Source organism: Lactuca serriola, chromosome 3 (genome assembly GCF_051521515.1).
Source record: "Lactuca serriola cultivar US96UC23 chromosome 3, Lser_US96UC23_V15, whole genome shotgun sequence".
Taxonomy (NCBI): Eukaryota; Viridiplantae; Streptophyta; class Magnoliopsida; order Asterales; family Asteraceae; genus Lactuca; species Lactuca serriola.
This window is the reverse complement of record NC_136410.1, coordinates 28130049-28143010: the sequence shown is the minus strand read 5'-3', so window position 1 is coordinate 28143010 and position 12962 is coordinate 28130049. Positions and strand designations below refer to the sequence as shown.

Genomic DNA, 12962 nt, shown 5'->3' with positions numbered 1-12962 from the left:
TTGAAGTATTTTGGTGTGTTTTCTTGAAGATTTTGAGAGGAAAGGAGAGTAGATCAAGAAGAGAAGAAGGAGGCCAGGCATCTTGGTGTTACTTTAGTGATTTCCTTGAGGTATAACTCAGTTTCCCTCTGTTTTCATGCTTATAGTCCCTTATAGCTCCATGGAAGTCCTTCTTGAGCCTTTCCTCAAGCTTGATTGTGTATTAGGGTTTGTAATAAGTTGTTTAGCCTCTAGATCTAGGCATGATTGAGCTCCAGTAGCTTGGATCTACTGCCTTTATGGAGCCATATTGCATGAAAGCCCTAGATCTACTCTTTTAGTGCATTTTGAGCCTAAAACCTTCATTGGTGTTTATTTACACGTAAAGTTGGAAACTTTACGTGTTAATCAAGCCCTAGAAACCCAGATCTATGTATGGCATGAGCTGGATTCAAGAAAAATCGAGTATATAGTATTTTCATGTGAAAGACTCGGCGAGTCGTTCATCGGACTCGGCGAGTCGAGTCGCGAGTCCCCGAGTTTTCCCCCTTTTCGTGTTTGTTGGGTGGAGTAGTGAGTCACGGGGTGTGACTCAGTGGGTCGGAAGCCAGACTCACTCATGAAGGAACTCGGCGAGTCAATGCCCTGACTCGGCGAGTTCAAGGCAATCTTCTTGTCCCAAGAACAGACTCGGCGAGTTGTTCATACAACTCGGCGAGTATCATCATAGAATGTTCTTCGGATGAAGATGAACTCGACGAGTTGTTCATACAACTCGGCGAGTAGGATGAAGGACTATTGGACCTTGGTTTAGAAGGAAAACTCGTCGAGTCAATGCCTAACTCGACGAGCAGAGACGAGATTATGGTCAATCGAATGGATAGGGACTCGGCGAGTTGGCAAGCCAACTCGGCGAGTCGAGTCAACTGGAAGTTGACTTTGACTTTAACTCTTGGTTTGGTTAAGGGTAAATGGTCATTTTACCCTGAGGTCAGTTAGCAGTATTTGACTGAGTGTTTTTTGGGGATTATAGCCGGAGGATTTCCGAGGCAGCAGCAACAGAAGACAGTCAGTTCCCACACAGATCAGCAGCTACTTTGAGGTGAGTTACCTTCCAGTAGCGGTGGGTCTACGGCCACAATGTCGGCCCACCAGTAGGAGTTGTATGATAGATGATTGTGTCTGTGATATTCATCTAGCGTTGCTGCTACCTGTGATATGTTTATGTGCTAGTATGATATGATGCTATGTGCTAGTGACAGTAGGGGGAGATAGTCCCCCAGATTACCGGTTGATAGGGCCGAAAGGGCGGTCATGCCCAACCATGCTAGATAGATTACGTGATATATGTGTTATGTGGTAGTAGTAGGGGTCAAATAGTCCCCAGTACCCGGTCGAGAGGACCAAAGGGGAGACCAGCACCCAGATAGGCTAGTCGGTATCCGGTCGAGATGACCGAAGGGGAGGCAAGCTCCCAGCTATACTGGTCAGTATCTGATCGAGATGACCGAAGGGGAGGCCAGCTCCCCGATATATTAGACAGTATCCGGTCGAGAGGACCGAAGGGGTAGGTCGGGCACCCAGATATGCCTGACAATATATGTATGTTATGTGATTGTATGGTATGTGGTATGTTGGGGGAACTCACTAAGCTTCGTGTTTACAGTTTTCAGTTTTGGTTTTAGGTGCCTCTTTTTCGAAGGGGAAGGAGCTGGCGCGGTAGCGGCACATCACACACATGCCTTGTATTCCGCATCATGAGATCTTCCTGGGGATTTGTACTCTGACACTATTATGTTTTTATAAATGTTTTTCCAAATACGCAATAACTTTTATGAAACAATATGATCGGTGAATGTTTAATTCCAATATTTTGCTAAGTATATGTTTTAAAAATGAAATTTTTGGCTCGTATTTTTGGGGCGTTACAGCATCCCTTCAATCTGATTCTGAATATGTTATTTTTCTCTTATATATGTTGCTATACAACCACCTTGAACGATAGGTTTCTCGATGGTGAGAAATTTTGGGGGAAGATGTTAAACACGAGAATATTTGTTTTGGGTTCCTTTAAAAGATTGATTATAAGTTTCTTTGATTTTTACCATAAACAAATTTGGAAAAGGGTTCAATTATTAAGTTATGATTGAGAAAAAAACCTAAAAAATGATTTCCATTGAGGGTGGCGACTGTGGCCAGAGGTGGTGGTAGGGTGGAGGCAATGTAAAGGGAACGACAATGGAGGTAGGAGATGCTTATTTTACTGCTGCACAATCAATATAAAAAAAAGGGGGGGTTCTTTTTCTCAAATCTAATTTAGGGTTGCTGACGGGAAGGGATGGCGGTGGATTTGTGGGTTTTGATTGGGGTAGAGGCAGGAAATCGCTTGCCTTGGTTGGTGGCATCCGGTGGTGGTGGCGGCGGGAGCAGATGGCAGCTTCTGATTCTAATGGAGATGGGGGTTCGATGTTTTGGTGGGTAAAGGAGAAAGATAGAAGTAGGTGGGTGTGTGTGTGTGTTTACGCGTGCATGAGAGAGAGGGAGAGGGTCCTCTTGTTTTTTAATTAATAAAATATAAAAATAATGATTAAAAATGTAAAAGTAAAAAATAAAAGGACATTTTAGTCTTTTTAGTTTGTCGACGGACCAAAACCACATACAAACATCTTCAAAATGACAGTTGATCCAAAAAAAGTCGAGATTTGAACAAAACCTCAGAAAAAATATATACCACATTGACCATTTATGCAGTTTTATATATGAATTTTTATGAAGTTTAGTCAAAATATCGACTTTTTTTGACTTTGTTGTCATTTTGAGCTAGTTTTATTGCAGATGTGGTCCCTCAATAAACTGAAATGACTGTAATACCCTTGTGGTATTTATTTCTTATTTTTCTTTCATTTTTGAAGTCTAATACTTATTTATCTATTTAAACAATTAAAAAAATAAGAGGGACTCTCTCATACACACACACACACACCAACCATTTCATCTTCTTCGGTGAACTTCCCCACCTTCGGTGCTACACCCAAATCTAGATTTACAACAACAAAAATTGATCTTGATTTACAAAAAGTCAAAAACACTTTTAGTTATCGTCATTTTCACAATACCCAATTAATCATCTTCACACCCATCTCCACCATTTTTTCAGTCTCTACAATGAGGTTGGGCTTAAAACATAACTTCCCAAAATTTCAAGACCAAAAATTTCATTTTTGATATAAAATTTCAGAAAACATTTATAAGAAAACATAATTGAGCCATTTCATTTCATAAAACCATAATCTCATGTCTCAAAATCATATCATAAAAATAGCAACAATGTCAGAATACAATCCTAAGAAATCTCATAGTGTGAAACTCCTACGTGTGTGGAATTTTAGAATGCATGTCATGGAGAGGAATTTTAGAATCCTTATTGTCACAAAACAATGTCTTAAGATTTATCTAAACTTGAGAAGTAGTAGTGTGTCATTTTAACTTTTAGGACTTTTTGCAATAAGGAGTCGGAGATCATGCCATAGATCTATGGTTTGACTTTGGAATCAATATAGGTTCATTCTTGTTCATTGGTAACAATCAACGCTTTATCATGTGGTTCATCTAAATGATCAACTACACGATGGCCTATGCAATAGGTGTAGAAGATTTCTCGCCAAGAGTCGTAATTAAGACACTCTGGATCGAGGAACAATAGAACAAAGGAGTGAAAATTGGTTATTCCATATGATTTCTCAAATGAGAGAGTAGAAGATGAAGTCAAGCTAGTCATTATTTTTTAGGAAAAGATGATGGTCAACGCCTAGGGAAAGAATTAGGGTTACAAGATTAGGAAAGATATGAGAAGGAAGAGATTTTAGCAAAGTTGCTATGATACCATGCTAAGGAATATTTTTCCATAAAAACATTTTCATTATATATATATATATATATATATATATATATATATATATATATATATATATATATATATATATATATATACACACACAAATACACACACAATACAATAAAAAGTTTGGGCTATGGACAATGTGGGTCGGTCACTATACAACACAAACACAAATACGCAAATGTGTATAACATGTTAACATTAAATGGTATTACTAAATTACCTTCACGAGGGGTGTTTCAAAGGGAATTGTTGATCATGCTTTGTTTTGTTAGCCATGAATCAGTGGTCTTTTATAGAATACCCTGATGAGTTATAAAAGTACATCTAGCTAATGCTTCAACTAAGGAGGTAGTACATGTTCATAGTCATCTAAGAAGCAATTAATTGTCACGTTCTCAAATCTCAACTAGTGAGTTGTGTTTGTAGCAAGAGCAACATGCACATGCACATGCCACGCAATTTGATGGCGTCGAGTATTATGTTAGATTCATGCACACAAAAAAAGAAAGTTATGAAGATTTTGTGATAATGAATCTACAATTAAATTGGCAAAGAATCTTGTTACACTTAGAAGAAGAAAACATATTGATGCATGTTACCATCTCATGTAAGATGAAACTGCCAAATGAGAGATATAGAAGTGGGATTTTGCATGTTTGTGAGCACTGATGATCAAGTTGCAAACATTATCACAAAACTACTCAAGTATGAAACATTTATAAAATTGAAGGAAGATATAGGAATGATCAGTCTACCAAATTTGATTTAGATATATGTTTAAGTAATGAGTTCAACCATCTCTAAAATGCTCATTTGGCAAGGCGTCTGAAAGATGTGGCTCATTAACCGATTGACCACCCACGTTCACTTGGTAAGGCGTGTGGAAGATGTGGCTCATTAACCTATTGACCACCCGCGTTCGAATCCTAGGAGCTCCATTCTAGGTGCCCAAGGGAAGGGTTTGCAACGCAACTCCATAGGGGTTGTTTAGCATCATCGTCAAAAGTGAGCCATCTATCTCATACCCTTGAAATCGGAGAAACCGCTATGATCAGTGGGCAAATCGTTTTTCAAGTACTCATGGGTAATTTGCCTATTACCGGTTAGCCAACAAATATGGGTAATTTGTCTATTACTAGCTTTATAAGGGTTGCTTATCATTATCATCAAAGGTGATCTCTCTTCCCCCCATAACCTCAAAATCAAGAAAATTGTTACGGACAATAGACAAACTGTGTTTTTTAAGTAACGAGTTCAAGTACTCATGAGTAGTTTTCCTATTACAAATTAGTTAAAAACTATGAAACCTGTTTTCTTATAAATGTTTCGGTCTTTGTATTCAAAATTGCAAGTGAGATTCATCGGTAATGTTTCCCTGCCAAACCTCTTGTCTTGGTAAGTTTAAGGAGCAAGCCATCTCATCTTTATATATCACATGTTATAATATTGAATAGAATTCAAAGGAAAAAACACAACCCTATATATAACTCATCTTTTTGTGTCATGTTTATAGAAGAATTAGGTTTAATACAATTCTTAATCTTAAATATGTTAGCCGACGGCAACTTGCTTTAAAAGTAAGATAATCCATGATATATTACTCATACAAATACAATACAAAGCATCAAGACCAACATTCAGTTGTACTACTAATAAAATATTGAGAAAACTATAAAAATGGATTTACAATGTTCTTTGTCTAAGATCTAAAAAAGTTGCGGCTTTCATAGATAGTCCTCCAACAACGCTTGATTGTGATTTTGGTCTCTGTTTAACTAAGTTTATTAAATTACCATTTTTCTATTGATTTTTATTTATTTATAATTATGGTTAGAGTTAAAGGTGGATCCCACTCTCCAATTTGTTGACCCACCACGCTACCCCATCTCACACTCTTTATCCTCTCCTCCGGCAACTGCCTCCCTCCTACTACCCTTCATTTTCTCCGGTCAGATACTCAGATTCCAGCCAATTTATGTGCATTGTTTTCCAATAAGAAAATCGCACCATTTGCAAAACAAGAAAAACCCATTTCAATTATCTATCCCTAAATCCATGGACTAATCATCTTCTGCTCCAAACCCTCTCACACACATACACACTTGAGTGTTGCATCTGTTAAGAAATTGTTTTTTTTTTTTTTTAATTTCTAATGGTTTTACACTTCCGTTTTAGACATTTGTGACCTTACACATATGTAGTATTGAAAAACCCAGTCCCACCACCAACATGGCCACTATTGATCCTCAACAACATACACATATGCAATTTTTGTGCTCGTCCTTGTCTCACTCCAATGCACTTCAAATGCAATTTTTGTTTGTTACTGTACATAACATAAAAGGTAACTAATGACGCTCTTAATTTAATATTACTTGGGGTCTGTCAATGAACCTAAAATCCTACATGTATTAGACCACCAACAACTGTAAGCCATGCAGATATAATACACAACAACAAATCATATGTAGCTTGATAACTTTTAGAATGAAAGGAACAACACAAAATTCATCATTAGATATTTGGCACCATGAAATCATATCACTTACAGAGTTTCAGCTTTTTGAAGAACAAGGAAACAACTGATTTGGGATAGGGTTTACAGGCAAGACATGTAGGAGTGTTCTCCGGTTGTTCAATCCATAGCTTATGAGCAATGTCATTGCTTTTAAGCTTCTCAGATAAGTTCTTTAACTGTACTTCTCCTTTCACCTCAAGCGTTACCTACACCATTCGAATGCATATATTTGTTGGTAGTCCCATTATCATAACTTTCCTATTAACAAACAATTAATCCAATTTTACTTAAATCCCTTCATCTTTTTATGGACCCCAACACTGTTTTGTACTAAGAAAGACATTCAGCTAAGAATTAACAGAGACAACAAGAAAGAAGTTTTCAGCTTCATCTTGAAATTCAACCCTCTCGAATCATGATAACTAAACTCTATCAACTTTGAATCTACAAAGTAAAGATGGTGTTCAAAGATCACAAATCTAACGCAACTAGTTTGTTTGCAAACATATTTGATAGTGTTCATCATCATAACTCTTACTCTTAGGATGAGGATGGAATTGACATAAGTACACTAAAATTAAACCTGCTACATAAAATTATTTGATTTAAAATAGAATAATTGAATACAGACGGGAACCAAGTAAAAACTGGTATTAAGGTTTCCTCGCAATGAAATTTCCCCAAAAATTAAGATCGAGATTCAACAAATGTATACGGTGCATAATTCAATTAATTTAGCAGCACGCATTCACAACCCTAACATTGAAAATTCATGAAATTAAAACAATCGGTGAAACAGAGAACTTACCTTATGCATTGAATCGAGATTGGTGGGACTGCAGTAGTCGATGGTGTGAGGATCATCTTTGTGTGACCAGATGGCTGCGACGGAGGCATGGCAGCCCTGTGTTACAACGCTCCCTAGCGGCCACGAGTCTATCAGATCTCGTCGGAGCACTACGTACTGTACTAGCACGTCGGAAGTTGTTTCCGAGTTCTCGGTGGCCGAAACCTCTGTCGCGTCGGTGGAGGCCATGGGAGTCGAGTGGCGGCGAATATGCAAATGGAGTGAAGAGGGAAGTGCCTTCCTGAACGACGGCGTAAGGTGTTTTTTAAAGGAGGTAATATGAGAAATCAAACAACGTGGTGACTGTAGAGTGGTCATATTTGCCTTCTTGTAGTCAGGTTGTGCCTCCGATCCGTCCACACTGGATTATGGCCCGTTGAAGAATACCAAGAATGGAATGGAAAGAAATTCATGACTACAATATACACTCGTTTACGAGGAGAATTCAAATAATCATGTAAATGTAAATAAATAAGACTATAAAACCCGTCAAACTACTGTCTATTTTATTTCTACTGTTCGGATATAATAATAACTAGGTTATAACCCGTATTACACGGGGTTTCAAAATAAAAAATAAATTTGAAACTTAATCGTAATAATAGTTAATAATAGAAGTCATTGATGTGAATGGACCCTTTAAAATAAAAGTCATTTAAAATAAAAGTCATTGAATCTTAAAACAACCTTAGAAGGTGTAGCAAAATGATGTAAATTAAAATAAATAGTTTGTTTTGCATAAAAAGTGGAAAGACAAAAGGGAAAAAAAATGAATGCGTCAAGTAAAGATCAAAAAATTGAAACGAAATACATGTCAAAAGAAATGAAAGTGCTTTTTAGTATTACTAATGTCAACAACATATTTTTTTGTATATCCTATTACTAAAACGTTTATGTATGTAACCCACTTTTACTTCCATTTTATATTGAAAGTTGTAACCCAACCTTTCGTCCTTACCTCTTGAACTACTTAAAATAGGCTGATAGCTTTTTCTAATAAACCAATAGTATGTACACAGAATGTCACAAACTTAATTTCCACCTAAACATTCAATGATAGTGAAATTGTGAAGAGAAAAGAAAACAAAAAGATAGGATAAAATAAGTATGTGTAACTTTTTCTTTGCACAACCACCCTTGAATTTTAAAATATTTCTTCATCTATTTTCAAATGCTTCTCAATAATACCCTCATAATAAAATCAAAAAGAAGAAAAGAATAGATACCGTTCAAAAATCTATTAACTTACAACAATAATATTCCTTAAACTAAAAAGGGCAAAAAAGGAGCAAATTGAGAGGTTAACGTAAATCAAGTTACTTGATTGCCAACATGTGCATTTTGAAGAATAAAATGTAACGTTGAGGACTACTCTTCGTATGAAACCCAAACCCAATTAAAGAAGGGTTAAGGAACTAGGAAGGTAACAAACTTTGGTCTTTGTTCATATTTATTTATTTAGGTAAGTATGTTTTTTCGTTAACAATTGACCATTAAACTTGTTTGACCTGTTCAAAATAGGGTAATATGAATGGTAATTACGGTAATATTACCGTAATTACGGTAATATTACCCTATTATGAACAAGTCACACAAGTTTATTGGTCAAATGTACGAAAAAACATAATTACTTAAATATGGACAAAAACCAAAGTTTTTTACCCATTTTGGTAATATTGGACGAGAACCGTCTCAAGGAATGTGTCTTGGGATCAGGCTCCGATAGTCAATGAACAATTAGGTTAGGCTTGGTCTAACCCAGTTCAATCCCGACTAGTCATGGGCTAAGCTGTGTTGCTAGGTCTTTAAAGCACAAACAACGTAGCCCCTTAAGCGTATACAACCTAACCCAGCTAGGCCTAAACTGGGTTGGTCCAAGACTTGACCATTTCCTCATACATAAAGACCGGACAACCCAATTTCATGTCACATCAATGGATCTTATAACTACATGCAATTAACATAAAGAACCTAATATTACCAAAATGGGTAAGGAACTTTGGTTTTTGTCTATATTTAGGTAACCATGTTTTTTTCGTACACATTTGACCAGTAAACTTATTTGACATGTTCATAATAAGGTAATGTTACCGCTAATTACCAGTCATATTACCTTATTTTGAACAGGTCAAACAAGTTCAATGGTCAAATGTATACGAAAAAAACATGGTTACCTTAATATGAGCAAAGACCATAGTTATTTACCTTTCTAGTTCATTAACCCATTAAAGAAAAATGTTTTTTTTTTCTCATCCACCTATACAAAGAAAATCCAATAGTCTACACTAACAACCCATCTGAAATTGGTCAACCATTTGTTTTGTTTTTCAGATTTTTAGGCTTTTTTTTTTTGCAATTAACCATTATGGTATGGTTCGTGATGGCTAGATGGGTATTTGACAACTCTTAGAGAGTATGTGATTAAGGTATCTTTAAAATAGTTTTTAAAGAAAAAAAGAGGTAACAAAATATTGTATATGAACTGCCTCAAAATTAAACCAGTTGGAACCAAATTGTTCAACCCCTTCATGTAACGGACTTTGAATGGCAAAATATTATTGTACCCAATGCAATTCTTTGAAGATGAAATGTAATTATGGGTTTTCCTTTTTTCGCCAAATTCTGGTAAATGGCAACTTACTCGCTTTTTGCTATTATTCCCTATTGCTCTCTATTTACTGGTTGCTTGTATTTGTTATTATCTGTTGCATGCTTAAGGGAGAGTTATCAATGCTTTATTGCTAGTATTTTGCTTATAGTGTATGTAATTGTAGTCTTTTCTGGTCGGCCTTTGTTTTTTGCACTTATAATCTTATGAGTTTGTCCTTGGTTCCCTTTTTCCTGCCTAATGTATTTGATAGTGTTTGCTCCAAGTGATAAGCTAGTGTTTTTCCCAGCTTATTGCTGCCATTTATTTACACTATTGTGTATACATACAATGTGCTCATGTTTTTTTCTTAACCCTATTTATTCTCTTCTTTATTGATTATACATGTTTTTTTTTCATTAACTTATTAACAACTAACCACTGCCTATTTAATTTATTTAATTATATATTTATATTTTTTGTATTGTTTCAAAGTGTACTGACATGTTAATATACATGAGATCTTACCCGACGATAAGGCGTTTAATCTTATTTATATTTCTTTATTTATTTTATGTTTTGTTTGCAAGATATCTTTTCGGGAAACAGTTTCGACTTCCTACCATCTTACCACCCCCTTACCTCATTCTAATGGGAGTTAGGGTTTTGTAATTGTTACTGTTTGTGTTACTCCTTTTTCCAATATAGGTGGCATATTTTATTTTTTTACTAATAATACAATTTTACTTACATTTTTTGTTTTTGCTTATAATAGCAAATATGTAACTTATATCGGTATCAAGCATGTTTTTTACAAATAAAGCAACATAATTATCTAAGTTTGATGATATAAAAAAAATAATAAAAAAAAAAAAAAAAAAAAAAAAAAAGTAGAATCAGTCCATTTTTTGATGTTGGTCAACCCAAAGGAGATGATTGTAAGGGGGTGCATAGTGTAAAACTACTATTATTATGGGGGTATTAACTGAAAATCAATTATAATCATAAATTTTCTACATATATAAAATGTAGGTAAAAAAAGATGTTAACCCCCATGTATCCGCTACTGCAACCCAACCACCAAACATGTATAGATACATGGTATCATTTCTCGATGGATCAAATTGCCAAAAGAAAGGATATAGAAGTGGAATTTTACATGCCTGATGATCAGGTCGCGGAAGTTCTCACAAAATTACTCTTAGTATAAAGCATTTATAAGTTGATGGATAATATAGAAAATGATCAGTCTTACCATTGGATTAAAGGAGGATGTTCAATTTAATCCCAAATTCCAATTTCCTACATTTCACTATAAATCTATTAGCCTTTCCATCCAAAAATTGAAGTTAAATTCATAAGTAATGTTTTGTGTTTCTTCTTAAGTTTGTTGAAACCAAACACATTAAGTGTATAATCTTTTATTACGTTGGTCATGAACACTCCAAAGCTGGTGTTTTTATGCTCTTACAAATTATTAAGAAGCAAGCCTAATAATTAGACTATGATCATCTTTATATATCACTAGCTATATTTTGAATAGCGTTGGAAGGGCAAAACACAACCCTATAGTTTGTTCCACCAGGGCATGTAAACGTGCTAGTTTGATCATCCTTGGGGTAGCTATAAGCATCGGGGCATCGATCTTTGAAAAATCTCGAAAAATAAGTCGGCCCACAGTTCCCTGAGTTACAACAATATTCATCCGTCTTGTACACAGTGCAAGGGTTATTGCAACCACCAGGAGCTCGTAACTCATTAGGGCACTGGCCATTGATGTCCGCAGTGCATTTGATGCCCCGGGTGCACCCACCAGAGTTAGGGCTAAATTCAATAGGCACGTTGAATCCATCGATGAGAGAAACATCAAAGAAATCAAGATTCATAAATTGATTCAACGCGTATTCAGCCAATGAGTTTGGTGGGGTGCCATAGTTTTGGCACCGAAGGAGGCCGTTGCAGTCACCGGTCTGACACGAGCCTCGACCCGACCCATCAAAGTTGCAGTTGGTACGTGGCCATATACGAGCTTGTGATGTGCCTGCTGCCACATTTAAAGACCAGGTTTGACCTGGATTAAGCTGTTGACCACCGCCGGGCACTGCTCCAGCCCAGACAGTGTATGGACAGTTGTTTCGGATATCGAAAATGGCTGCATTGGTGAAGTGGAAAAGAAGAGCCAAGAGGAGGAAAGTGGAAATTGTAGAGGTGGTCATCGTTGTTGTGAGTGCATATGAAGTGAGACTAAAGCCTGGTTTATATAGGGTGCAGATGTGATTATGTGAAGCATATTTGAGACGATAAAAGATAGAAACTTGCATAGTCATTTTCTTTGGCCGATGAAGTCAAAAGAACAGATTGTCCTTTGTGTCATGTTTATCGAAGAATTTGGTTATCTTAATTAAATATGTTAGCCGCCGTCAACTTGCTTTAAAAGTAATATAAAGCATCATGAATGCTTAGCATGCCAATGCCAAACATTCACTTGTACTTAAAAATGTCGAATTTGTTTGAAGGAATACAACTTTTAGGCCTTGGCATTGCCATATAGGATTTTTTTTATGCCACATCGGATGGGAGAGCGGTAGCATCCCAACCGTAAAAGATAAGATATGGAGTAGTAGCATCTAAACGTTGAAAGATTTTATTTTGAAAAAGAATAAAATAAATAAACAAACCAATCACACCTTTCCCTTATCCTTCTCTTTCCACTAGATGCCTGAGAGTCGCAAGCCATATTTGGTGAGGCAAGGAGCACATCTGATGGCGAGAGCTGCAAACTGGAAGGGAGTTTTCTGGTGAAGGAAACTCCCTCAGCCTTAAATATATTTTAGACAAAACTGTAAAAATAATCTCTGTGGTATGTATTTTTATCGAGAATTAGTCAAACTTTAATTTTTTTTTGACTTCATGGTCCCTTTAGCAATGTTTCTATGTGGAAATTGTCCCAATAACTATAATACTCTTAGTGTAATTAATATTTCAATAACTATAATACTCTTAGTGTAATTATTTTCCATTTTTCTTTTGCTTTTTAAAATCTATTATTTCTTTATTTATTTTAATAATTAAAAAAATAAGAGGTCTCTCTCTCACCCAAACCACCCGATTGCAGCCCCAAATTCGTCTA

The 12962-nt window shown here is 36.0% G+C and overlaps 1 protein-coding gene and 1 pseudogene across 1 annotated transcript; both read right to left on the bottom strand.

Annotated features, from left to right (window-relative positions):
- Positions 1-6368: 6368 nt before the first annotated feature.
- LOC145091744 (Peptidyl-tRNA hydrolase II (PTH2) family protein) lies at positions 6369-7661 on the bottom strand. The gene is made up of 2 exons (XM_079029533.1): positions 7207-7661; positions 6369-6604 (listed from the first exon to the last, which is right to left on the bottom strand). The coding sequence occupies exons 1-2, from the start codon at positions 7561-7563 to the stop codon at positions 6422-6424; spliced, it is 540 nt and encodes a 179-aa protein (XP_078885659.1). The 5' UTR covers positions 7564-7661; the 3' UTR covers positions 6369-6421.
- Positions 7662-11218: 3557 nt separating this feature from the next.
- Positions 11219-12076, bottom strand: LOC145091743 (thaumatin-like protein pseudogene; annotated as a pseudogene).
- Positions 12077-12962: the final 886 nt, after the last annotated feature.